This window comes from Giraffa tippelskirchi, chromosome 11, assembly GCF_054371585.1.
Source record: "Giraffa tippelskirchi isolate mGirTip1 chromosome 11, T2T-mGirTip1v1.2.pri, whole genome shotgun sequence".
NCBI classification, from domain to species: Eukaryota; Metazoa; Chordata; class Mammalia; order Artiodactyla; family Giraffidae; genus Giraffa; species Giraffa tippelskirchi.
This window is the reverse complement of record NC_137285.1, coordinates 53,779,711-53,807,315: the sequence shown is the minus strand read 5'-3', so window position 1 is coordinate 53,807,315 and position 27,605 is coordinate 53,779,711. Positions and strand designations below refer to the sequence as shown.

Below are 27,605 nucleotides of genomic sequence, written 5' to 3'. Positions count from 1 at the left end.
TCACAATGAGATACACCTCACATCAGAATGGCCATCATCAAAAAAGACTACAAGTAACAAATGTTGGTAAGGATGTGGAGAATAGGAAACCCTCATACACTGTTGCTAGGAATGTAAATTGGTGCAAACACAGCAGAAAACAGTATGGAGACTTCTCAAAAAACTAAAATTAGAACTATTATATGACCCAGTAATTCCACTCCTGGGTATATATCTGAAAAACATAAAAAACACCAATTCGAAATGATACATGGAACCCAATGTTTATGGCAGCATTATTTACAGTTGCCAAGATATGGAAGCAACTTAGGAGTTCATTGACAGATGAATGGATAAAGAAGATGCGATTGATATGTATCTATATACAGTGGAATACTTCTCAGCCATGAAAAAGAATGAAATTTTGCCATTTGGAACAACATGGATAGACCCATGGAGTACTATGCTAAGTGAAATAAGCCAGACAAAATAAGACAAACTCTGTATGATGTCATTTATATGTGGAATCAAAAAGATACAGTAAACTACCAAATGCAATGAAAAAGAAATCAATTCCCAGATATAAGAACAAACGAGTGGTTACAAGTGGAGAGAGGAAGCAGAAAGATGCAACAAAGGGGTAAGGGATTAAAAGATACAATTATGTATAAAATAAATATGCTTCGAGGATATACTGTATTGCACGGGAAATATAGCCAATACTTTAGGATAACTATAAATAAAATATAATCTTAAAACACTATGAATCACTATGCTGTACACCACATTGTACACAAATTATGTGTGCTTGCTAAATTGTTTTCAGTCATTTCTGATTCTTTGTGACTCTACAGACTACAGCCTGCCAGGCTCCTCTGTCCATGGGATTCTCCAGCCGAGAATACTGGAGTGGGTTGCCGTGCCCTCTTCCAGGGGCTCTTTCCCAACACAGGGACTGAACCTGAGTCTCTTATGTTTCCTGCATTGGCAGGTGGGTTCTTTACCACTAGGGCCATCTGGGAGGCCACAAAAACTATACTTCAGTACAAAAACAAAAAAACAGACACAAGGCACCAGATAGGCTGAGTAGAGCCCTAACTAGAGTTCAGAGGAGCCAGGTGAGAAAAAACACAAGCGTCAATAAAGGCAGGGGCAGAGGAGAAGAGAGTGGACTTAAGAAAGAGGAGAATTTAGTATACTGAGTAAAGAGAAAAGACTGAGAGGTTTTACAATGTTTGAGAAGAATTCCTCACAATCAAAACATATCACAGAACATGCATTGATAAAATGAATGTGTCAGTAGCACGTTTCTCTTCCTGAGTCTATTCCCCAGCTCCCCTACCTCCTTGTGATTTAGCCTTCATGTGCTGCCCAGTCCCTTCTCCAAATTTTCTCAAACTTTTCTCTGCTCTGTCTCCCTGCAGCTACAAAAACAGGGAGTTAGAACAGACTTAAAGCTGAGTAAAACCAAAATGTCACAGGAAATCATCAAAGGCTATTCAATCTACCCCACCCAATACGGCACATGATTGTAAACTTTATTAACAGCAGCGAGAATTAAGTCAATTCTGCCAATTGTTCATTGGGTAAATTGGTCTGATTCCGTAAGCCCTAGGGTGGAAACTTGGCACTGGGTGGCTGAAGGAGGTGGAGGGAAAAGGTCATTAGAGTTGAAGGAGCTGAGAGAAGCTAGTGTTCTGTACGTACTGCTCAGGAGGCTGTTGAAGTCACACAGAGCCCTGAAAACACAGGGAAGAGGAGAAGATAGTGATCTACGGGGTGGGCGTGGGGGGCAAGATGGCATGACCACCGAATGAGATGGGTGACCAGGAGTCACTAGATTATAGCAACAAGTACAGTGACTTCTTAAACTACATTGCTAGAGATTTGGTAGGAGGAGGGAGTCTTGTCGGAAGCACTGTTGGCCAGGAAGGGAATGTACTTCCTGCTCCCAGGGCTGGGGCTCTGACAGGAAATAGTTCCATTTGAAAGAGCTGGGAACACGATATTCTCAGGGTAGCCCACATCCCATCAAGGCAAATTGGGCATGAAGTGGAGGTAAAGTTTTTTTACAGAACCAGAGGAAAGGTTTGGCAAAAGGAAAGGGGTGGGAGATGGTAGCTGATGGAATGATCCTTTGGGGGTTGGAGATACTGGTAACAGGAATTCAGGGAAGGTTGTGGAAACTGAGAATGAGAGAAGCCCTCAAGTGCGATGGCTGGTACTGTGGTTGGAATAGTGTTGGTGATGGACAAAGAGAAGTTCAGAGCAGGACAATACTTTTCTCCTATTGTAAGCCTTTGAGAGATCATCTCAGCCCAGAAGTTTTCCATTTTTGCAACTGTAAAAGGAGGACAATTGAATGTTTGTAGCAGCATAATTCATAACAGCCAAAGAGTGGAAATGATCCAAATGCCCATCAACTGATGAATAGATAATTAAATGTAGCTGAGTGGAATATTACTCAGCTTTAAAAAAGAAGGAAATGCTGGTACATGCTACAACATGGGTGGACCTTGTACATGCTAAGTCTAGTGAAAAAAGAAAGTCACAGAAGACCACCTGTCATACCATATGTTTCTATGTATATTAAACGCCTGGAAAAGGGAATTCTACAGAGACAAAATAGATCAGTGGTTGCCTAGGGTTTATGGGTAGGGTTGGGGAAATGGGTAGTGACTGCTAACAGGTAAGAAGTTTCTCTTTGGAGTTATGAAAGTGTTCTAAAGTAAATTGTGATGAAAGTTTAGTTTAGTTGCTCAGTTGTGTCTGACTCTTTGCGACCCCATGGACTATAGCCTATCAGGCTTCTCAGTCCACAGGATTTTCCAGGCAAGAGTACTGGAGTGGGTTGCCATTTCCTTCTCCAGAGTATCTTCCTGATCCAGGGATTGAACCCAGGTCTCCCACATTGTAGGCAGACGCTTTTTACCGTCTGAGCCACCAGGGAAGTCCTAAATTGTGATGACAGTTGCACAATTCTGAATGTACTAAAAACCGTTGAGTTGTACACTTTAAGTGAGTGAGGTGTATGGAATGTGAATTATATCGCAATAGAAAAGGAGGGCAATAACTCCTGTTCTAATCAAACAAAATATGGATGTGAGAATTCTTTAGAGACCAAAAAGTACAAAGTACATATGAGATTGCTAAGGCAAGTGTGGGGATACCTTCCTTGAGAGCATCAAGAAAAGGGTTAATATTTGGGGGCTGGTCATAACTGAGTAATTGAAGGTGTGATGACAGACTATATGGCTTCAAGGAACTTTTATAATTGTAATTCTGTGGAGGAATAGTCTTAAGTTTATTCCACTGTCTAGATTTGCCTTGCAGATTCAGTTTTATGCACAAGGGGGCGATGTCCACCAAATAACAAACTCAAGCGGCTGGAAATACGCAAATATAATCTTAGGGAAAAAACAAAGTATCATTAAGAACAAATGAAATGTATTAGTTCCATTAATATATATGAATTTGCTTATGAGTATACATCTGGGTAAACAAATAATGTGAAAGGAATACTTTTTGGTGCATAATACTGTATGCTTTTTGTGTTTTGAACTATGTCATCGTGTTATTTGTTCAAAATATTATATAGAAAAATATTTCATAAGGAAGATTGTTTTGTGCTCTTATTCGGATTAAAATATTAATTTTTTAAAAGGGATGTAAAGAATACATGCAAATTGTAAATGTTATTTAAAATGTATTTTCAGAGATTGCCAATTCATACTAATAACTTAAAAACATATTCCAGTGAACTTAAGGTTTTATTCTTATCACTCTGTTGTCTCTCTCTTCCTTCTTTCCTTCCTTCCTTTCTTTCTTTCTCCTTTTCTTCTTTCTATCTCTCTTTCTACAGGAAATATCTATTATCTTTTCAATTATTTTTCAATTTTCTACAACCAAAATCTTCAACAGAAAGGTTAAAGAATATTGCAAAAAGTACTCGCTCCCTTGACAACAATTATTAAACTTTTGCTTTATTTAAATCTGTTTCTCTACAAATGTGTATATTGTGAGCAATTTTTTTCAGATTTATTTCAGGATTTTTTCTTAGAAGCTCTCACTTTAAGTACTTCAGCATGCATATATTTGATGAGGGTTATCCAACTTCAACTACAGTACCATAATACTATTACTACACCTGAGAATACTGACTAATTCCTCAATATTGCTTAGCTTCTAGCCCACTTACAATTTTCTATTTGCGCCTAAAACGTTTTATACAGCTTTTTCCCCCCATTCAAGGTTTACACATGGTGTGGTGGTTGTTACCTGTTGGAAGACAGAGGGAATGGAAAGTGCCCACTGAACTGAGAAGACCTCCTGAGACCAAAAAAATGAGAGAGGCAGTTCCGTATAATCAATGGATCAGTGTATTCTAGGGTAACTTCCTTTCAGAGTGGGACTGGGTGGACAATGACCCCAAAGCATTCATAGCTGCCCTCCATACCACTAAGGGACCATTGTGACAATTTTATAGTTAACCTAGAGCAATAGAGGAGAGTAAAAAAGCGGTTTAAAACTCAGCATTCAAAAAATGAAGATCATGGCATCTGGTCCCATCACTTCATGGCAAATAGATGGGGAAACAGTGGAAACAATGACAGATTTTATTTTCTTGGGCTCCAAAATCACTACAGATGGTGACTGCAGCCATGAAATTAAAAGACCCGTGCTCCTTGGAAGAAAAGCTATGACAGCATGTTAAAAAGCAGAGACATTACTTTGCCAACAAAGGTCCATCTAGTCAAAGCTATGGTTTTTCCAGTAGTCATGTATGGATGTGAGAGTTGGACTATAAAGAAAACTGAGTGTCAAAAAATTGATGCTTTTGAACTATGGTGTTGGAGATGACTCTTGAGAGTCCCTTGGACTGCAAGGAGATCCAACCAGCCCATCCTAAAGGAAATCAGTCCTGAATATTCATTGGAAGGACTGATGCTGAAGCTGAATCTCCAGTACTTTTGCCACCTGATGCAAAGAGCTGACTCATTGGAAAAGCCCCTGATGCTGGAAAAGATTGAAGGTGTGAGGAGAAGAGGACGACAGAGAATGAGATGGTTGGATGGCGTCACCAACTCAATGAACATGAGTCTGAGCAAGCTCCAGGAGCAACTGAACTGAACTGAACCGAGGGCAGTGCATTCCTAGTCAAGATGATTGTATGAGTAATCTGCCTTGTGAATGCCAGGAATACATCAACAAATACATCTTCATCATTGTTTGGGGACTAACAAAACATAGAGGCCGATATCACCGGTGAACATACATCCAAAAATCCTCAGCAAAATATTAGGAAAACTGAATTCAACAGTATATATTAATGTTTTATAGTAGAGGTGTTGCATATTCTATTTTAAATATATTCCTATGTATTTGATGTTTTTGATATGTCATAATCATCATCTTTTAAAAATTTGTATTTAAATTATATGTCATGGGTTGATAAAAATATGATTCATTTTTGCCTATTAACTTTGTCTCTAGCAATCTTTTATCTATAGATTTGCTTGAATTTTCTACATGCACAATCATATCATTGTGAATAATAGCAGTTTTATTTATTTTGTTCAAATCTTCTACTTCTCACTGGTAGGGTCCCTTAGTTCAGTAATGAATGAAAATGCTAATAGTGAACACACTGGTCTTGTTTTAGGTCTCAAGGAGAAAGTTGTCAATATTTCACCTTATGAAGTGTCATGTTTGCTGATGGATTTTTAAAATAGATATTCTTTTCTTGGTAATACATTTCTTTTTTTTTTTATTTCATGTTACTGAGAGTTTTGTTTTTGGTATATATGAAACTAAACATAGATGTTGAAATTATCAACAGGTTTTCTGCATTGGTTAAAATGACTGTGTGTATTTTCCCCTTTATTTTACTAATGTGGTGTATTACCTTGTATTCTTGAACATGAGTAGGATTGGCATTCTTTCTTAAATACTTGGTAATATCTATTGGAGATTTTATCTGAGCCCAGAATTCTCTTTGTAAAAAAGGTTTTTAACTATAAAATTCATTTTAGTTGACTATTCAAATTTTTTTATTTTCTCAGCTGTAGTTTTTTTAATAGCAATTTGCTAATTTTATAAAATTTTCAAATTTATTTATTTATGGGCCTAGTGTTGCCCATAATATCTTTTAAATTATTATTTTAATGTCTGTAATATCTGTAGGGATATCTGGCTGTTTTAATCCTATTAGTTACACACAAACATAGGCTTATATTATGCTTAGTTATGTAGACAATTTTTACATAGCAGTATATCTTGAAAAACCATTGATGACATCAAATATTCTTTTATTACAATGGTTAGAAAGTTTTCCAGTAGCAGAAACTATTTTTTAAATAGAACTTACACTTATCTTCCAACATGGAAACAGAAGCACCTTAATTAAAGCAACATGAAAAGGCATTAGATCTCACAAACTTGGACTCCCTTTTATTTCAGAGGTTTCTCATATTGAGGAACACACTTGAAAATTATTGTTGTATATTGTAACATACATATGTATGCACAATTTAACCAACCCTCCACTGTTGGATACACTTCCAACTCCTTGGAGATAAATTATTGTGCAAGTTTAATTCTTCAGGGTTGATGGTGGTGGTTTAGTCGCTAAGTCACCTCCAGCTCTTCTGACCCCACGAACTGTATCCCACCAGGCTCCTCTGTCCATGGGATTTCCCAGGCAAGAATACTGAAGTGGGTTGCCATTCCCTTCTCCAGGGAATCTTTCTGACCCGGGGATTGAGCCCATGTCTCCTGAGTTTTGCAGGCGGTCTTCTGCATTGCAGGCACACTCTTTACCACTGAGCCACCAATCTTCAGGGTTAATTCCTTGATATTCAGTTACTATATGGTTGCTATACGGTTAAATATAGTTTCAAGACATTAAAATTGTAATAATAAACTGCTCTTTAAAAAAAGTTGTACCGATTTATGCTCCCAGTGGCAGTATATGCTAGCGTTTCACTTCCCACGCCTGTATACAAATTGGATCTTATCACTGAGTATTTTAAAATACTTAAAACAGTATTATGCAGTCTTTAAAGATGACAATTCAGATATATGTTTAACACCTGGGAAGATATTTATAACAGCAGTCAGTGCAGAAAGCAGAATCCAGCTGCACTTTGCAGGCAAAGAAGGGGAAGTAACACAGTTTGAGAGTGTTTTCCTCTTACTCCTACCCCTTCCCCTCAATTTTCTTTAATTATACAGTTTTGCAATATGAGAATAGGAAAAATATTCCAGAATGCAAGGGGCAGAAAATGACCCCAATGTAATTTTCAACAGAGGTAAGTCCCCCCTAGCAATTTTAAACAAAATGGGATTTGATATAGAGAAAAAAGAATTTACAATCACTGGCAAGTGTGTATGGCCTTTAGTAATGATTCTCAGGACAATGCCACCAAAGGGCCTGACTTGGAAACAATCAGAAATCTGGATTCAGGAAACCAGTCCACTAGTGGCTGGTTCCAGGATCACTTGCCCATGGTTCCATGAAGGTGCAGGGAGCCACCACAGAAGATAGCTCCCAGAATTCATCTTAGCTGTCAGCCAAGGATCAGGAACACACTGCTTCATCTACTAAATGTAGGTGGCTAGATTTAACTGTAATGATGCTTTGCAGAGTTCTGCCTTCCTCTCCATTGAACTGTTTCTGAATTTAAGTGAATGCGACTGGTGGAAAGTGGGGCAGAGTGCTAGCTGCAAGGAAGTCTGGGAAATGTAGTTTTTATTCTTACATCTTCTAAAGTAGAGGTTGTTGTTGTTCAGTCCCTAAGTCACGTCCGACTCTTTGCAACTCAAGGACTGCAGCATGCCAGGCTTCCCTGCCCTTCACTGTCTACTGGAGTGTGCTCAAACTCATGTCTATTGAGTCGGTGATGCCATCTAACCCTCTCATTCTCGGTCACCCCTTTCTCCTCCTGCCCTCAATCTTTCCCAGCATCAGGGTCTTTTCCAATTAGTTGGCTCTTCATATCAGGTGGTCAAAGTATTGGAGCTTCAACTTCAGCATCAGTCCTTCTAATGAATACTCAGGGTTGATTTCTTTTAGGATTCTGTCCAGGGGACACCCGAGAGTCTTCTCCAGCACCACAATTTGAAAGTATCAATTCTTTGGTGCTCGACCTTAATGGTCCAACTGTCACATCTGTACATGACTACTGGAAAAACTATAGCTCTGACTATACAGACCTTTGTCTAGAAAGAGTTTTGATCAGGTGTTTAAGCAAGCTAATCTTCCGCAGACCCTTTATTTCTTTGATGGTTTGATATGTGAATATAAAACCATGAAAATATGAAGATTGTGAAGGATTTTCTCTGTTGGCTCTTAGCCGTCTCTGCCTTGCCATTTGCCCTGAGAAGATGACCTCTGTGTATTATACATCTCCTGGGGCTGCTGGTTGCTTTTAGCCACTGGCAAGTCACAGGAGCGGTAACCTCACTCCCTTGCTGTTGGTCTGCATTTGGGAGTGGTTGTGTCCTTCTACCTAAGACTCAAGTGTGGCTAGATCTTGCTGGGTGTCAGTAGCAGAACCTTCCAACTGCCCCTTAGATCTAAAAGTGGTGATGGCTTCTTACAGTCACTAAGGGTTTTTAACCACCCCTTGTTGCTTCCCTTCACCCACTGCACAGATTTGCAATTGTTTCTTCATTCAACTCTCTTCTGCTACTCCTCTGAGTGTGCCATCTTTTCTTGCTGGGGATGTGATGCATGAGACGGATATTAGATAAAACATAACTTTTATTCTAAGGTGCATACAGCTAGGTTGATGAGCTAAACATAGTTAATTATTATGAACTGAATTGTGTCCCAAAATTCATATTGAAGACTCAACTCCCATACCTAAGAATATGTTTTTGGAGATGGGGCCTTTAAAGGAAAAGTTAAGCTTAAATGAGTCAGAAAGATGGGGGTCTCATTCAATATGGCTGGTGTCCTTATAATGAGAGAATGTGACACCAGGTTTCCAAAGGCCAAGTGAGAAGGCAGCCATCTACAAACCAGGGAAAGAAGCTTCAGAAGAAACTAAATCTGCCTACACCTTGACCTTGAACTTCTAGCCTCCAGAACTGTGAAAAAATAAATCCATTATTTAAGCTCCCCAGTCTGTGGTACTTTGAGATTGCAGCCCTAGCAAATTAATATCCCATCACAAAAAGCCAAATACAAAAAACAGAAGAGACTTACCAGTAATGAGCCTTTCAAAGGGAGAAGCAGGCATCTCTGAGTGGGGAAGTTGAGGGAATGCCTTGTGGAATTGTTTATGCTGGAACTTAAAGGTTGGAGAGAATAACATGACTACTTGGCAGTGTAATGGGGATTAAGTAAGAGTAAATATAAAACACAGTGTCTCAAGACTTCCTTGTTGGTCCAGTGGCTAAGACTCTGTGCTCCCAATGCAGGGGCCCAGGTTTGATTCCTGGTCAGGGAACTAGATCCCATATACTGTAACTAAAGAGCTCACATGTCACAACTAAAGATTCAACATGCTGCAACTAAGACCCAGTGCAAGTAAACAAATAAATAATAAATATTAAAAAAACAAACAGTGTCTCAATATCTGTTGCATAGCTTTGTAATTTACAAGGACCCACAGGTAAACTCACAGATGCAGGTTCAGGGCTGTTTCCTGACTTCCTGTGGCCTACTCTTTCCAGTAGAGTAGTAAGATGTTCTAACATCGTAAAGCTCTTAACTCTCAATAAACTTGAGTTCCTTGGTCCTTAAGGCCATCTACTTTTGGTGTCATCTCTTAACACTCAACTCTGTGAAAACTAGCCTCTGAGATTCTTCCAGTAATCCTAGTTCCTGGTTTTCACATCCTTGTATGTCTCCTCCCACAAGGAATAGGGAGTAGACCAGATGACCCAGTAGATCACATGACAGTGTGAGGCTTCCAAAGTTAGGTCACAAAAGGCGTGGAAGCCTCTGCTGGGTCTCCGAGATCACTAGCTTGGGTGGAGCCAGCAGCCCTGCCATGAGGATACTCAAGCAGCTCTAGAAGAAGTCCACGTGAAGAGGACACAGGCCTCCTGCCACTTCCCAGCCATGTGGTTTAACCTCCTTGGGAACGCATCCTTCATCTCAAGAGTACTGCAGACTCAACTGATTTGACTTCATTTCACTAGAGACTGAGCCAGAATTGCCAAGCCAAGATACTCCTTAACTTCTGACTGTGGAAAACTGTGAGAATGGATGACGATGATTATTTTTTAAGCCACTACATTTTGGTTTATTACATAGCATCAGATAATTAACACAATATTTATAACCTTCCATCTAATACACAGGGGCTTCCCAGGTGGCTCAGTGGTAAAAGAATCTGCTTGCAGTGCAAAAGACACAGGAGGGTTCAATCCCTGGGTCGAGAAGATGCCCTGGGGGAGGGCATGGCAACCTGCTCCAGTATTCTTGCCTGGAAAATCCCACGGATAGAGGAGCCTGATGGGCTACAGTTCATGGGGCTGTAAAGCGTCAGACATGACTGAGCACACACATCTAACACACAACCCAGTTCTCCACATTCTACTTTTCTTCTCTTTTTTACACCCCTCTTCTCAGAAAATGAAACTAATAGCAAACTGATAAATGAATTGTCCATATTGTTCTTCTTTGTAAAGAATGTCTTCTTTTTCCTTCTTGCCAATCATCCAAAGTTTGGCTCAATCTCCATTTCTATGAAGCTTTTGACCTACTATATTTTAACAGTCTTTGCCTCAGTACCTCACTGTTGGTACTTCAGAAGTAACTATTTACCATCCCATATCATTTATTTTACACATATCTTTGTAAAGATAAGACTGACGCAGATTTCTTCTGCATTTCCCACAGCACCTAGCATAATGCTACACAAGTAGCAGCTATTCTGGTGAAGTGATTTAATTTTTAATGGGCCATCATCCAGTCGAATCAAAATCCGGAAAAACAGTACTTCTGTCTTAGTCTGAATCCCAAAGTTATTGATTTAAAGATTGAAATAAACAATTTTCAGACTGTTTTTAGGTATAGAGGGTTTATGTTCTACATACAAAAGGGAAATTGAAAGCAAGGATAATTAAATAAGCATATTAAAGTCATAGCATGTACCAAGGGCCAAGACTACAGAAAAAGTGCAGCAAATGAACTTGTGTTCATTTGGAACTTGTGTTCGTAATAGGATCCTGTATACCATCCAACAAGCATCCAGTAATCTTTCTGTTGCTCTTAGCATTCTGTTCTCTCTACTTGGGGATGCTAATGTAACGATTCCTGAAAGAAAAAAGAAATTATAGTCCACAGAAGTGGAAATCTGTTTTGCTGTAAGTAAATGGCTTCAGAAATTCATCAACACTTAAATTTCAGAAAACATTTTCGGAGTAGACTGTCAACATATCCAAATTGTATTTGTAACTTGCATTTCAAATTAAACCTCAAAATCATTGCTTGCTCTCTCTATAAATACATAGATATCTCAGAATAATGAATTAACAGGGGTCTCCAGAGAAAGAATCTATCTATCCATCCATCCGTGTATCTATTTAACTACTGAGATAGAACCAATATAATCTATTTGTCTATCTCTCTGTCCATCTCCTCAAGAGATTTTAAGGAACTGGCGCACACAATTATGAGGTGGCAAGTTTGAAATTCGTAGGGTAAATCAGCAGGCTGCAAATTCACACAGGATTTCTATGTTACAGTCTTGGGGCAAAAATTCCTTCTTCAGTGGGAAACTTCAGTTTTTGCTTTGAAGGCCTTCAACTAATTGGATGAGGCCCACCCACCCTTTGGAGGGTGATGGGCTTTGCATAAATTGATTGTAATGTTAAACACATCTACACAGCATTTTTGCAGCAACATCTATACCAGTGTTAGAACAAACCACATGGGCACCACAGCCTAGTCAAGTTGACACATTAATCATTTGATACCCTACTTGAGAAAGCAGGGTTTAAAACGTTTATTTGACTTTTTTGTTTTCTGTACCACCACATATTAAGTCCTCCAAATACTCTGGGAATCACACACAAAATCAGAGCCACACTGAGCCATGAGTGAATCACCAACACAACCATGATTAGTATGAATAAATCCTGTCTAATGAATTATAGGAATAAACTTCAGAAACTTAATTTTCTATAGGTGTTTATTAATAAATAACTTTGTATAATATTAAAACAGAGAATCTAAGGGGAGAATGTGACTCATCATGAGAGCTAATAAAATGCCTTCTGCTACTGACTCAGTTTTTAAATATGCAATAATATGCATTCACAGAATGGCCAAATTATTCTCCAGAAAACTCTAATTCAAAACATGTACTGGTATCTGAGAAGCAGCTTTTCCCTCTAAGAAGGTATATGCAAATATCCAGAGGTTTCGCCATGTACAAGGTGATAGACAGATGGGGAAGAATGATCTCAGAAATGTCACCCTCTCAAACTTCCCAAATATGATCTAATGACACAGTCAGAGTTGCAAAATGCCACAACTTACGGTAATTCTTGGGGTCTAATGAAGCACTGGAGGTGTCTGAAAATGTTCCTAGAGATGGAAAAGTCTAGCCTGTTATAATTTCCCAAGTCATGTTGGGGATGTGTTTCCTGACGCAAAGTTCTTACTTACTGGCCTTTTACTCAACAAAGTGGTGCTAGCACTGAGTAGATGAAGAAATAAAGGGTATATGTATGGGGCAACAGTCTCAGGAGGTTTTTGTATTTAGTTAGAGCATGACTGTAACATTTTAGCATGGTTTAGTGGGCTATTTGCGGTTTCCCTGGTAGCTCAGATGGTAAAGAATCCACATTTCCTGCAATGCAGGAGACCTGAATTTGATCCCTGGGTCAGGAAGATCCCCTGGAGAAGGAAATGGCAACCCATTCCAGTATTCTTGCCTGGAGAATTCCACGGACAGAGAAGCCTGGTGGGCTACAGTCCTTGGGGTTGTAAAGAGTTGGACACAACTGAGTGACTAACACTCATTCAGTCAGTGGGATCTTTATTGTAGAAAATGAGTGACCCTCTAGAAGCAGAACTGGGAAGCACAGTTAACAGGAGAATCGTGTTTTTGATTTAGATTAAGAGTCTAAGGAAGTGTTGAAAATAGAAATTTACACATCCTTATTGGTTCAGTCTCAGTATCCAAATTAACTATTTAAGGTCTTGAAACCAAATTGTTCGAAAAGTTTATTTGGTAGCAGAAAATATCTACAATTGGATCTTTACAAAAAGAAGATGTGCAAGAAGGGAGAAATAAATTTATACATAAGAATCTGCTGTGGAAATTTGGGATGGTTATCAACAATTGATTTAGGTTACAAGAACTCACACAAAGCCATGTCTTTTTAGTAAAGGAAGCAAGAAGCTAAGTTAATCCCATGATGAAACAGACTGTTAAAACTCATAATATACACTATACCAAACCTAAAGAAAGATAAATCTATGGAGGATGAATTATTTCAAATTGCAGTAATATATAAACTTATTTATCAGATTAAAACCAATCATTTCAAAACTTGACAAGTGATTTTTCATCATCACAAGTCCATGATGTCTAAAATATTCATTTGCACCATGGCTTTTCATCTCACAGTTGTTAGTATTTTAAATTATGTACAGATTTACATAAAGCAGATGTTATTGTCTTTCTGGAGTATGACCCTCTTTCTCTGGATCCACTTGGTTTGGTCATGTTATGTCAACCCTGTTAAAAAGCTGACTGCTTATCTAACAATGGAGGCTAAGACCAACCACAATCACCCAAAGATAGGAATAAAAAGAACTGGCCCACATTGTTGTTTCTAAAATTTTTAAGGCTAACACATTTTTAAAAAGATAATTCACTTGAAATACTAACACTGATACTTTCAGTGGGTCAAATAAAGAGGCACTAAGAGTGTTTGGGAGTATCTAAGCATTATGCCTAAGGTATAGTGTAGGCATAAAATAGTTAATTGCTAAACAAACAAAAAAAAACCTGTTTTTGCTAATGGGTGAATGCAGGCAACTTCCCCCTAGTAGGGGGAACAAACACTGGGGTTCAATTTCCAGTTTGAGTGAGTTTATCATATGAAGATTATAAGCTCCCATGAATTAAATAAAAAGTTCAGAGGGAATTATGACTTATGATATTAATCTACAAGCTTGGCAGTATTTCTGTATGAAATTAGTCTATGATTAAATACAATGCTATATATACATACACACACTCATAGTACCTTTATGGAAGTCTCTAAAATGCTCACAGTGGCTTATACAGTATTGATGAAAAATAAAGATGAAAATGTATAGCATGTAGATAAAAACCATTATTATAGCTTACTGAGTGATACCTCCTGTGGGTTAAGTAGCTTAAATTATTCAAGTTCAAATTTTGATTTTTTAAAGTGGCATTGCACACTGGTATTCAAACTTTCATGAAATTGTACAGTTTTTCCAAAGAAAGAAGCTAGAGAGCACAGACGTGGCAGAAAAAGACTTCTGATTTATAACTCAACTGTTACATGGTTAACAAGTGGTGTTGAACACACATCTGGCCAAAACTCAGCTTCTTGTAGGTGGTTAAGAGTATTAAGAGGTCTGTTTCCCCAATGGCTTAGCAGTAAAGAATCTGCCTGCAATGCAGGAGGCACAAGAGACCTGGGTGTGATCCCTGGGTCAGGTAGATCCCCTGGAGAAGGGAATGGTAACCTACTCCAGTATTCTTGCCTGGAAAATTCCATGGACAGAGGAGTCTGGTGGGGCTACAGTCCATGGAGTTGCAAAGAGTCAGACAAAACTTGAGCATGCTCGCATATGTGTATATACATATATATATATACACACACACACATATATAGGTATTAAAATGTTTGATTCAAATTTTGTTTTTATAAAAGTGCATAGTTTAAAAACTTACTAAAAATTCTACCACATTGGAGACAGCTTATGTATAAATTTCTACTACCAGGATAGTTTACTTTTGTATAAACTGGGAATACGACTATAACTATCTCTAGTTAAAGAATCTCCTATAATATGTGTTTAAACCTTATTATTTTACTTACTTACATTTGCATGGATCAAAATTCTCTTGATAGTACTCAAATAACAAGGCAAAGAAATGGATTGGCAGCTGAGGTTTCACCAACTATAATCCCAACTTCACATTTGTGTTACTTAGAAATCTGTTATATTCTTAGGAATGGACTAAGACAAGTAGACATAAATGTGGACTCAAGATATGATTACACTGATTAAATGGACTTTTCAGGCTTTATGTATTGGGCTTATACAAAGTTTACTTAAAAAAGATTCTAGCGCTAAAAACTGTTTGGGAGATACTGTTCTGTAAGAGACTGTCTTTCCATTTAATTTGTTAATCCAGTGTTTAATGTGATTTAACAAACTGCCTAATACATTTTAATTCTTAAATTACTCAGCCTAATGGGAAAATTTCTACAAATTAGTGTTGCGGGTCTTCAAAAATGGTAACTTGTAAAATATTGAGAAATTCCACTAAAAAATTCTTAATTGCCTTAGGCTTTTCTGACAGGTCACTTTTAAAACAATATTTCTAACTTTGAATTAGTCACATATCTATTGTTGTGTTCTAAATCTCAAAATATGTTTATCCTCCATGCAACACAAGTAAGTATCCTCACACTAAAAACTTGTTGTGTGTTTTGATAGTTCAGGAACATTTCAATGATTTTTTACTTTATTTTGTGGTTTCATTATAAAACAGCTTGCACACACGAAACTCAAACAATCTTTTTTATTTAAAAACCCACCTCAAAATTCAGTTCTGGGTTTAGTTTCTGTTTAAAAAGAAGCAAACATTTAAAAGCATCAAATGTTATTCATCTACAATTCATCTTGTTATGAACGTTTTTTTAGTTCATGGAGGGGACATAAACCCATTACATAAGTCAGGCACAATACAGTGGCCAAGAGGCCAGAAATCAGGGCACATCTGTGTTCTCAGGCAACAGTTAGAGGTCCAAAATGGGGTGGGGGAACGTGACTCAGCTGTAGGTTCTCCTATCTCTATGTCCCCTCCAAAAACTGTTTGTAAGTCTCAAATCAGTACGTAAGAGACTGCATGTAATGTATTTAAAAACCCAATCAAACCAACAACTATATCTGCTTTCTAAATTACATTGCAAAGCCAAGACATAAATTATAGCCTCACTATATATAATGTGTAGTCTTGATATCCATGTCACAGGACCATGTTATAGATGAGACAGAATTACATGATACCTCTGGTGGTTTCAGAAATCTAGTTGGAAGAAGTCCATGGCTATAAGATTTCACATTATAGCAAGACTCCACTATTTCTTGAATTGGGGCAGTGAATATAAATCACAGTACAAAATCGTTAATTGTTTTTTACTGGAAAAGCAATAGGTGCTACATATGAGAATCACTTCTATAACATCTATTTAAAAAAAAACAATGCAGATATAAAACATTAATTGCATAGGGATTTAAATAGGATAAGGCCAAGAAGAATATTAAGTAAAGTTTTAAAAAAAACCATAGAAAGGGCACTATGGTGTCAAAAGACAGAATTTCATTCTTAGAGCAATAAATCTGCATGACTGTCTAATTAAAAGTCACAGTATGTTGCTATAACTAACAGTGAATATCAACTGTGTCATTAATTTCAAACTGGAAACCAACAACATTAGAGGATTAACAAGAATACAACTAAAGCTCGTTGTATAAACCTGATCAGTGTATTAGCACATCAGTGCCTGGTACGTACCTGATTAGCTGTATAATCTACACTTTGCAAATAACGTAAATTTTAATACATGGTAACAAGTGTGAGAGCACGTCCTCACTGCATGCCAACAGTGATTTATACGCTTACTTGATAGTGTCGTTATTCACTCTTTCCAAGGTGTAAGATCCCACCTGGAAGAATCTTCACTCAATGAACCAACAACACTGTAATTAACAAAATATAACAAAGTTCCACCATTGAAAACTAAATGTCCATGAACCAGAGAACTAAGTCCTGACATCAGTATGGACATGATGTTCAGCACTTTGAAAAGCATTGAAGGATGAGCCCAACTCTTCTTTGTATTTTAAGCTAACGATTACCCCGTGAAGTTTCAGGTAGAATGGCAGATTGTAAATGTACTTCTCATGCCATGCTGTTATCCTGTAGGTGAAAGAGCAATTTCTCAATGGGAAAGTAGCTTAGTTTACTCAGCATCATTCTTAGAGTAGTGTGAGGAAAAACAAGAACTCCCAACAGAATCCTGTTAAGGTCCATTTGGGAATACCCAACCCAATGCTTCAAATGAAAAAGTGCATAAATACAGTAATACTACAAGTGTGTTAACTACAGAACAAATGTTTCTCTGGGAACCAAACAATAGCATTTTCCCACATTATTTACACGTGATGAATTGTTCAGATACCACAAAGCACCATTTACAGTCTTGACAGCTTGATTAAGCCTGAAAGGTCCTCCGACTTTGACTCTACTTAGTTGAGGATCCACCTAGAGGAGAAGGGTCGAGTTATCTTGGGTCAAGCAGGATTGCTCTTTACAGTTCAGTCCTCTTTTGTTCAGACATGTTAAAGCAGTCTTTTCATTTCACATTCTTGGCTGCTGTTTCAGACTCCGTGGACTGCCTCCCATCGGTCCAGGCTTCCCGGGTGCTTTTCAGAGCTAGGGTCTTCTGTTGGTCAACAACCACATAGTCGACTCTCTCGTCGGCGACACTGCTGCCTGAGCCGCTGCTCTTTTGCTAAAAAGCAAAGGAAAAATCCCATAAGTTCCCGCAGAAGAAGGCGTGCTTCTGCGTGAACTCCAGTCTTAAAACATCACACGGTGAATAACTTCTGAAATTCTACTGGTTCACCAAAAAATAACACAAACTACTGCAACTTAATGCTGTTGTTGCTATCTTAACTGTATTCTGCTTTTCCACTAATTTTAGAATTCTTATATTTAAGAATTAGGGACTTCCCTCGTGATCCAGTGGCTGAGACTCCATGCTCCTAATGCAGGCAAGTGTAAATAAACAGTGTCTGTATAATAATGTGTGTGTGTGTGTGTTGGTTGCTATGTCCGACTCTCTGCAACCCCATGGACTGCAGCCTACCAGGCTCCCCTGTTAATGGAATTCTCCAGGTAAGGATACTGGAATGGGTTGCCATTTCCTCCTCCATGATATCATAAGAATACAACTAATAATAACATCTAATTTGTGAGTTTACCAACAACAACAACAAACTTAAAACTTTTGGACAAAGTCAGTAAGGGAGTAATTTGAGTAAACTAACATTGGAAAGAGAGTGAAGATCATGATTAACTGTGGAATTTTCTAAGTAAGCATTTTAATGATAATACCTAAGACAGTATAAAGTATATAACTTCCATGCCATCAGACATGAAAAATTAATCTGCATAACTGTTGTTTGTGATTTATACAAAGGCATTAAGTAATAGACTTTTCCAAATTTAAATTAAACATACTAATAGAATTCCCTCAAAGGAGACAGTTCTTCAGGTTTCACACGTGAGCTAAGCACATTTATAGAAAGAGGTTTCACTTACCTTCCGTGGTGGTGTGGATTTTCCAGAATCTAAATCAAGATCTAGGTATTCCACTTGTTTGTCTCCTTTGGGCTTGATCATTGGGCTGTTTCCTCCATCAAGACTATTACTGCCAAAAAGATTCTGAAAGTACAATATGGTAAAATCAACTGTCAAACATTCATGAGACATACTGCTCTTTACCTTGTCTGCCATCTATATAAGCCTAAATATTAATTTTAGGAGAACATAGCTTGAAAAAATGTCTCTATAGAAAATAGTATTTTAGGATGGGGAAAGATAAGTAATATTTTAAAAATTGATTAAAACATAGCTTTGGAACTTCCCTGGTGGTCCAGTGGTTGAGAGTCTCCCTGCCAATGCAGGGGACATGGATTCGATCCCTGGTCTGGGAGGATTCCCCATGCCCTGGGGGCAATTAAGCCCATGCGTTGCAACTACTGAGCCCGCATACCTCAGCTACTGAAGCCCATGTACCCAAGAGCCCATGGTCCACAACAAGAGAAGCCACCACAATGAGAACCCCATGCACCGCAAACAGAGAGAGCCCACATGCACAGCGAGGACCCAGTGCAGCCAAAAATAAATAAATTTTAAAAATAACCACCACCAATAAAAAAAAAAATAGCTTAGGTAAGCGAGCTAAAAGTAGTTTGAAGAGTAAAACTTGGTTCAGGCTAAGACTGGGACATCAAGCTATAGTTCGTTGGAATAGTTCTACCTCAATGCTATCTGAACTCAATTACATTCTTTAACTATAGGATCCTTATAGTCCATGTTTTCTGATTAATTTTTTTTTTGTTTTTAGGGATTGACCAAGATGGTGGAAAGGACCTGAGCTCACATCTTCTTAAAATTTTCTCTTAAAGCTCTACATTTTATTTAAAGGCTTTCATGCTAAAGTATGGTAACTAAAGGCTATGAATACTGACTCTATTGGCAAAGACTATTTTCCAACCATCTGGAATTTGAACCACTTATTTCTGTCTTCTCTTAGCCATATCTTTCTGTCCCTAACAGGGGCTATACAATAAAAAGAAAAAAGGGAGACAGAGGAAGCAGTAAGCAACAAGAACAAAAAAGCCTGAGGCAGAAAAATGAAGAAAAGAAATAGGTTATTAAGAACATGATGATCAATGCTGAATAAAAAGGAAAGGATGATGTGAATTTATACCCCTGCATATACCCTCTACTATGATTATGACAGTCTTCAAATGTGCTCCAATAAATGATTTGTTTCCGGGCCTTGCTGCTTTTAACCTTAACTGAGAAGGTTCCTGACTTCTCCTAGGTGACATTACATACTTACTAGGGGCTTTCACCTTATACTCTCTGTCACATAGATACTATTGTTCACATGTTAGCTCACACTTTTGAAGAAAACCATAATGATGTAATCAACTTGACAATTTTATACTTGTTTGCATGACCAACACAATTGGAAAGCTGCATAAATCTGCTTCTGGTGAGTCTTTCATACTGCTACTCCATTTCTTTCGGGTTAAACAGAGTAAAACGTGATTTAGGGAAAGGATGATTGCTAGGAAAACACTGAGCTTATTCACTCATTTGTAAACGGAGCTGCCGACAGCCTGTGTGAAACATTTTTATGAATCAGGAGAAGGTGCTCCTTTCTGGGGCAACAAAGTTCTGCCCCAGGACCCACAGCCTAGGGAGCAGGACACCGTCTGGGTTGCAGGTACTCAAATGCAGTGTGCATGTGTGGTTTGCTGTATATACTACATACTGCGCATGGCATGTGTATGCAGTAGACAACCTGCATTACTGAATGTGATGGACCTATTTGTAGGAGTAGGTTTTTAAACCAAATTGACCAACTACTGCTAATAAAACATTAAAAAACCCGACAGTAACACACAGGGCACAAAAAATGCAAGTAAATATTACTGCACAGTTAGTATAAGTAGCTATTCTCCTCCTCAACCCTGCTTTTATCTGATTCATGAAAAACTGAATTTTTTTTCTCTAAATGACTCCATATTCTCATGCTCATATAAAAAAACCAAGCTGGACTACGTGTGGGAGTATGTGAAATTTTGTATTCAAATGCAATGACAGAGCTCATACCTGGAATTTCCCTAACTGAAAACATACAGAATTATTCACAGCGTTGCGGGCTATGAATGGAACCCTTGAGTTCATGTGATGTACACATTTAATCTAAGTAAGCTGTTCTTAAAGTGAATTTCTCAGGATTGCTAGTTAAATTGTACTCTAATAATTAATAGAACTGGAATTTTTTTCATCCTTAAGTATTGTTAAAATCTATGTCCCGACAAAAAAGTCTGTTTGCTCTCTCTCTAATGTCAACTGGGAACAGCCTGTGTCTGCCTTCTAGTTTTTAACACAGTGATTTCCCAAAAGAGTTTAGAAAAACCCTAAGATTCTAGGAGTTATTGTGAAGTGTTCTGTGAATTAAAAGTAAAAAAAAAAAGTTGGGACTTCCCTGGTGGTCCAGTGGTTAAGACTCGGGACTTCCACTGCAAGGAGTGAGCGTTTGATCCCTAGTCAGGGAACTAAGATCCTGCATGCCATGTGTCATGGCCAAAAAAAAAAAATAGTAGTGCTTTGTTTTTCTAAAATTCTTGAAAAAAATACATACACGTGTTAAACGTATTTTTGTTCCTCTTACAAACAATATGTATGTCTTTAGTAATGATGCACCATAACTTGAATTTCAGGTGCCACATTAAGGGTTCATTGCATGAATGCTTGATTTTAGATCTTTGTGTAAATGAATACACAAAGCACCCTGAGCACCCTGATGTGAGTCTGGAGAAATGCGTTATAAAATGCCTCCAGTAGAAAGCATTTTCTTGAACGGTTTCAAACATCAAGTACATATGAAAAGAAATATAACTGGAAAAATTTTTTTTTATCATTTTTATCTAACATATCTACTTTATAGATAAAGTATTACACTTTAGACTTTATGATCTGCTTTTCAAAAGCATTTTTAAAACTCTCCTTATTCAAATTCCTCACTCTCCAATATGGGATTAATTAAAATATATACAAAGGAAAAAAAAAAAAGTCCTTTTTCCTGAAGTAAATAAAGAAAGGCAGATGGGTAACACGTATGAACTGGAAGAAAGCTTGAGCATGAGTGACTCAGAAGGGCTGCTGAGGAAGAGAGAGGTTAAGAGAAGACTCTACTTACGGAGTCTTCACTGGATAGGTTGGGGTTCATGGGGACGTAATTCTCTTCACTGTCGTGTGAGTCGCTGCTCGAAGTCGTGCTGTGCACAGAATCCGGCCGGGGAGACAGGGGGAACCTGGAGCAGCTGACGACAGAGAGGGTCGTCACAAACACACTGCCTGGCCAAGGTCTCTCGGCTCGCTTCCACGGCAAGAGTAAGCGAGAGGGCACGTTCTTCCCAGAAATATGTCAGCTTGTCATCATTTACTACACATATTTATCACAGTATACTTTACTGCAGACATTCAAACACATAACTAGTATTTATAGCTATTTGTAAACAGATATTTAAAGAAGAACTTATACAGATATTTAAAAAAACTTTGAAAGGCTACTTTCCATTTATAGTTATTACAAAACATTGGCTATATTCTCCATGTTGTACAACACATTCTTGAGCCTACATTACACCCAGTAATTTGTACCTCCTACTTCCCTTTCCCTATTCCTATCCCCCACCCTGTCTGGTAACCCCTAGTTTATTCTCTACATCTGCAAGTCTGCTTCTGTAAAGGGGTGCTGTGCTGTGCTAAGTCGCTTCAGCCACGTCTGACTCTTTGCAACCTTCTGGACTGTGGCCCACCAGGCTCCTCTGTCCATGGGATTCTCTAGGGCAAGAATACTGGAGTGGGTTGCCATGCCCTCCTCCAGGGGATCTTCCCGACTCAGGGACTGAACTCACATCTTCCCATAAAAGGATGTTTCTGAACATCTAATAGCCTTGTGCAGAGCAAAAAGAAAAAAAAGTATTGCTAGTGCTATGGGGGATAATGATATGGGGGATAAATAGAAAGTCACAGCTTTAAAAAGGAAGATTTAAGAATCCCTATTTTTAAAAAAATTTGTTCATACATATAAAAGACGTCAACACAGGTTTGTAACTGTGTACCTTCTTTTTACTTCCACATATATATTTAAATGAATCTTTATTAAAATAAGCCTCCCAAGAAACTACCATAGTTTCCAGAGCGGTAGTTCTCAGAAATTTCTAGCCTCATGAACCTTTCACACTCTTAAAAAATTATTGAGAACCCCAAGGAGCTTTTGTTTATAGGGTGATATCTACTGATAGTCACCATATTACAAGTAACAGAAAACAATTTAAACACAAGCATACACAAAAGCATACTTTATTAGCTGTCACCACAGTATCACCAGTATTAGCCGCCTCTGGACAACTCCCGTGTACACTCGTGCGAGAGGAGAGTGGAGAAGCAAATGACATCTTAGTATATTAATGAAAACAGCTTTGACTTCACAGAAACCCAAAAGGGGGGGTTCCCCAGCCCATCCTTTGGGAACCACTGTTTTAGGTACTTTCCATTATAAAGAACAATTGAGCTATGTATTTTATACAAAGACTTACTCTCGAGCAAAGCTCCTAGTGATGGGAGATCTAACTGGGGCTTGCAATTCTTCCCATTCTGGCAAAGGTTTTATTTCTAAAGGTGCTGGTTTGACTGAAACAAGAGACAGAAAATGAGATTTTAGTACACAGGAAATTGGAAAACATGACCTTCTTTCTACACCTCTACCACAGCCAGAGTACACCTAGGACTGGCTAGTTTTCACATGAAAAGAAGTTCACAGATGTTACGTCATTTCTCCAAGGTTACACAGCTTAAAAAAATTAGTGACAAAAGCTAAATAATTTCCTGACTGTTCACTGAAAGTCTAAATAAAGCTCTATTATTACATGTTGCTTCTTAATTGAAGTAAATATTTTATGACTATAAACTTAATGAGAACAAGAAAGAGTAATGTGGCACAATTCCTTCATAGTTATTTGATTTATAATTTTCATTATTTCCTTATTTTATTTTTTCTACTAACGTTATATCATCAAACACAGAGGTTTAATTTTTTTATGTAAAAATGTTCCTCATTATCCACACTGAAGAATGAGTTGTACAACTTTACATACAAAATGATGCTCAGAAAGCAATAAACACACTTTGCTAAAACCAAAAACTGAAAAAGGAATCAATGATTAAATTTTTGAAATTAATTCGGGTCCAGTCTGGAACCAAATAGAACAAAGCAATAATTACATCTTTATACTCAGATCTGAGAAAGGCCATAAAATTAAACAACTACCTCAAATTTTTAGCTTCCTTTAACCAACAATGTCCTCTATTAAATTAAGTAAAAATAAACGCTAATATTCTTATTAGCTTTATTTGTAAGAAGTCTTCACTAACTTACCCCATTATTGCAATCAACTACTGCAAGAATTAATTACTCTGCTAGTATATACAACAGAGCTCTTTGCCCTCAAAGTAAGACTCAGATTCCAGGAATTCAGAAAATGAGCAAAAGAACTACAACAATATTACCTGTTAATATTCATTATAATTTAGGAGACTATTGAAACATATTAGGTAAACATTTTATAGTTACATTTCATCCTACCACGCTAAAGAAAAAAATTTTCATTTTTTTCTTGGTATCTCTCCTCCAGCCTTTGTCCATATGTATGTACTTTGAAACACCAAGTTATAATTACCTTCAAACTATAAAATAGGTAGCCATTTTAAAGGCTTACGTAGATTCAATGAGGCTTATGCCAAAGTATTCATCTCAACTCAAATACAAAAAAGTTCAATGTGTTTTTCTGAAGGCTACACTGATTTCAGTTCGAGTTAAAATAATTTTGTTCATCTATACTCTTCAGGTGGACATGTACGGAATACTGTGCTTACTGAAAGCATTTCTTTAGCTCTGATGTTTCACTTTTTTAAAGCCCAAAGACAAATAGCAGTTTAGCTGTCAAATTCTAAGTAATGGCTTAAAAGAGTGAATCCATGGAAACGATTGTATATTGTCTCAGAACATAATATATACATTATACATAAATACAGGAGATGGTTGGAACTCACTAGCAGTTCACAAATGTAAAGAAATCACTGTACTGATGTCTAAAAGGTTGAAAGAATCATGGGAAAGGACAAGACTGAACATCATACATGATCAAATATTTAACATGCTGCTGTTAATGGCACAGCAAATAGACTCTCTGTATAGTATGGGAAGCATTCACTTTAGAAAGTATATGCTGGTAAGTTTTATTTCCAACAGCAATAGAATTTAAGACTCTTCTTACTTTTAAAGGAACAAAAAAAAAATCACAGAATAAATAAATTCCCAACACCCCATCCAGCATGCGGTGCTAAAGTACATACCCTTTCTTCTTGTAGCAAAGTCACCTATGGTTTGTGAATCAGTTCGCTCTAAACCATGGGGTTTGGGTCTTAAAATTTTAGGACTTTGACCTAATTGGTAAAAAGAAGACTCTCTTAATATAATGTTATTTTTTTAATTGGAAAAAAAAAATGGATTCTGTAAAAAAGCAACAGAGCCCTGAGCAGAAACATTACATCTCAAAAGCATCAACAAAGTTTGTTTGTGCAGACTATTTCAGTCTTGTTACTGCATATCATTCATGCTTAAAACCACAGGAACCAGAAAGTTGCATGCAACAATGTCATAAGCAAATTGTTATAAAAGATGGTAGGGTTTTAGTGACATAACCACGGAGTTAGTTGTTATCTTTATTTGGAGGAAGGGAGGAAAAACATGTACCATGTTAGTTTTTCTTCTAACATGTCTTAGAAAATTGGATCGAAGAAAAAATGATAGAACCCCACAGTGAGACAGCAAGTACGTCTTTTCTTTGAAGTCTGGTGTCTCATACGAAAGTACCAAGGCCTACTTTCTTAATTTGATGGAGGTGTTTTAAAAACCTTAATCTGACTTCCTTCATTTCCTGAAAGGACCCTTCTAGAGAAGCAATGCTACAATGTCTGCAAATCCAAAGGCAAAACCAAGACCAGCGTTCATTTCCCCTGGATACTCAGTGGCTCCCTGTGATGCCGTTTTGTAAGGATTAGATGTCTAGATTCTAGAACCGCTGATTATCTGATTTAATGTGAGAATTGCTTTGTTTTGTTTTTTGGTCATGCACCATGCAGCCTGCAGTTCCCCAACCAGGGACTGAATCCATGCCCTCGGTGGTGAAGGCACAGAGTCCTAACCACTGGAACACCAGCGAATTCCCAAGTTTTAATTTGAGAATTGGAAAGCATAAATCCAGTCGCTATCTCCCGTCCCCCCCCCTTAATCTCTGCCATGTACAAGCACTGTTAAAAAGCCTTATGAAAAGTACAGGTTTATCATCCAGCAAGTCGCCTCATACTTTTTCCCACTGAAAGCCTGGAGATGCTGGGGTAGCAATGTCATTTCAATCAGGAATTTAAACTACTTTATTCTCAGTGACACCAACTTCTCTCTTTTTTTGGCATTTACAAAACTGAGTGGACATCTGTATATTAGATGAAAAATCAGTTTGCTGATTCAACACTGATAGCTAGCACCTCACTGACCTAAATCTACAAATTTTTGAAAATATGATTTTCTAGTTTATAAAACAGGAAAATTCCCTAATTCAGAGGTACTCTCAAAGGTACTCTTTAGTTGTCTTCATAGAAGAATACTTTATTAAGTGAATTATTTTTTTCAGAGCATTTATAAAATTTACATGTATTTTTTACTCCATGCAATGGTTTAGGTTAATTTTAGGACAAATGTCTAAAAAGGTGAAAATGTCCCGAATTGAACCTAGTCACTTAGGTGTTTTGGTAGCTTCATTTCTTTGTATTTTTACTGCCCAGCTCAATCTGACATTTACATTCCAGACAGAAATGAAAGTGTTAGTCTCTCAATCATCTCCCACTCTTTGCGACCTCATGGACTCTAGCCCGCCAGGCTCCTCTGTCCATGGGATTTTCCAGGCAAGAATACTGGAGTGGGTTGCCATTCCTTTCTCCAGGGGATCTTCCAGACCCAGGGATTACACCCTCATTTCCTACACTGGCAGGCAGACTGAAATGAAAATGAAAGTGATACTCAAATGATGGCTCAATATGATTGGGTTGGCCAAAAGGTGTATTCAGGTTATGAACCTTTTGGCCAACCCAATACTTAGGAGGACAGAAAGGAGAAAAATCCAGAGTATATGTACTTCTCCTCTACAGCCTGGAGGCAAACATTTATTTGAATGTTTCTCTGATTACTTAAGAAAAGTGAAAATGAAGAGTAAGAAATAAGAATACTAAAGCAAAGGCAAAAGAATAAACCAACTTTGAGGATACACTATTCTCAAATTCCGAGGGTTAATAATAACTCATCTGAGCCTCAGCCTTTAAATCCAAGGCAATTATAAATGGGCTTTAGCTAGATTAGTTTTGAACAAAGAAAGTGACATGACCCATTTTGTTTAGCAAACAGTACTGACTACTGGTGAAATACCCATTGCACTGAAACCCTTATAGATTAGAACAATCTCACCCAGGATTGTCAATCTCTGGATCATGTGATCGGCTTCCTCATCGGTAACACAACTTGGCAAATCTTAACCTCTGATTCAGATCTACTCTAGGATCCTTATTTGCATATTGACAAAGCTGCCCCCACATGGAGGTTCTATAGGATTTCACACTACATGTTCAAAAATGGAATTTAGCTCCTCCAACCCACCACGCATCTGCTTTGTTTCCTCTCTCTCTACTTGCTGAGGCAGATCTCTTAGGAGTTACTATAGATTTCACTTTCTCTCTAATCTCCCTATATCAATTTTAATTTCTATTTATAATGACAATAGTTTGTTTTCATTCAGCCAAGAAAATGACAAAATCTGAAGTCTGAAGCTCTTCCTTCCATTTTTAATGTACACTTTATATTTACTTACCTGGTTTGTTTTTCAGAAAATGATGAACTCACATCGTATGGCTAAATGACCTCCATCTATACATTTTCAAATGCCCTCCAAGCTTGTGAAAAAT

At 37.7% G+C, this 27,605-nt stretch overlaps 1 protein-coding gene and 2 long non-coding RNA genes across 25 annotated transcripts in view; 1 reads left to right on the top strand and 2 right to left on the bottom strand.

Moving 5' to 3' along the window:
- Nucleotides 1–6,407: 6,407 nt before the first annotated feature.
- Nucleotides 6,408–9,851, bottom strand: LOC145526878 (uncharacterized). The gene is made up of 3 exons (XR_014069266.1): nt 9,610–9,851; nt 9,191–9,275; nt 6,408–8,698 (listed from the first exon to the last, which is right to left on the bottom strand). It is a non-coding gene; the product is annotated as an uncharacterized LOC145526878 (long non-coding RNA).
- A 93-nt stretch (nt 9,852–9,944) lies between these two features.
- On the top strand, nt 9,945–19,790 carry LOC145526876 (uncharacterized). Of its 2 annotated transcripts, none has more exons than XR_014069263.1 (3): nt 9,945–10,188; nt 17,942–17,995; nt 19,354–19,790. It is a non-coding gene; the product is annotated as an uncharacterized LOC145526876 (long non-coding RNA). The 2 variants fall into 2 exon arrangements; XR_014069264.1 differs by having other exon boundaries at nt 17,942–17,999.
- Nucleotides 15,724–27,605, bottom strand: part of GAB1 (GRB2 associated binding protein 1) — a 123,209-nt gene continuing 111,327 nt past the window's right edge. For 15 of the 22 annotated variants that reach the window (XM_081543625.1, XM_081543626.1, XM_081543633.1 and 12 more), the window contains 4 exons: nt 23,132–23,225; nt 21,727–21,850; nt 18,546–18,668; nt 15,724–17,733 (listed from right to left, as the gene is read on the bottom strand). In XM_081543625.1, the coding sequence (XP_081399751.1) occupies nt 17,575–17,733; nt 18,546–18,668; nt 21,727–21,850; nt 23,132–23,225 (500 nt within the window). In that variant the 3' untranslated portion in view covers nt 15,724–17,574. Of the gene's footprint in view, nt 17,734–18,545; nt 18,669–21,726; nt 21,851–23,131; nt 23,226–24,947; nt 25,038–27,605 lie in introns of all 22 variants that reach the window. The other 7 variants (XM_081543617.1, XM_081543612.1, XM_081543613.1 and 4 more) reach the window with 1 other exon arrangement.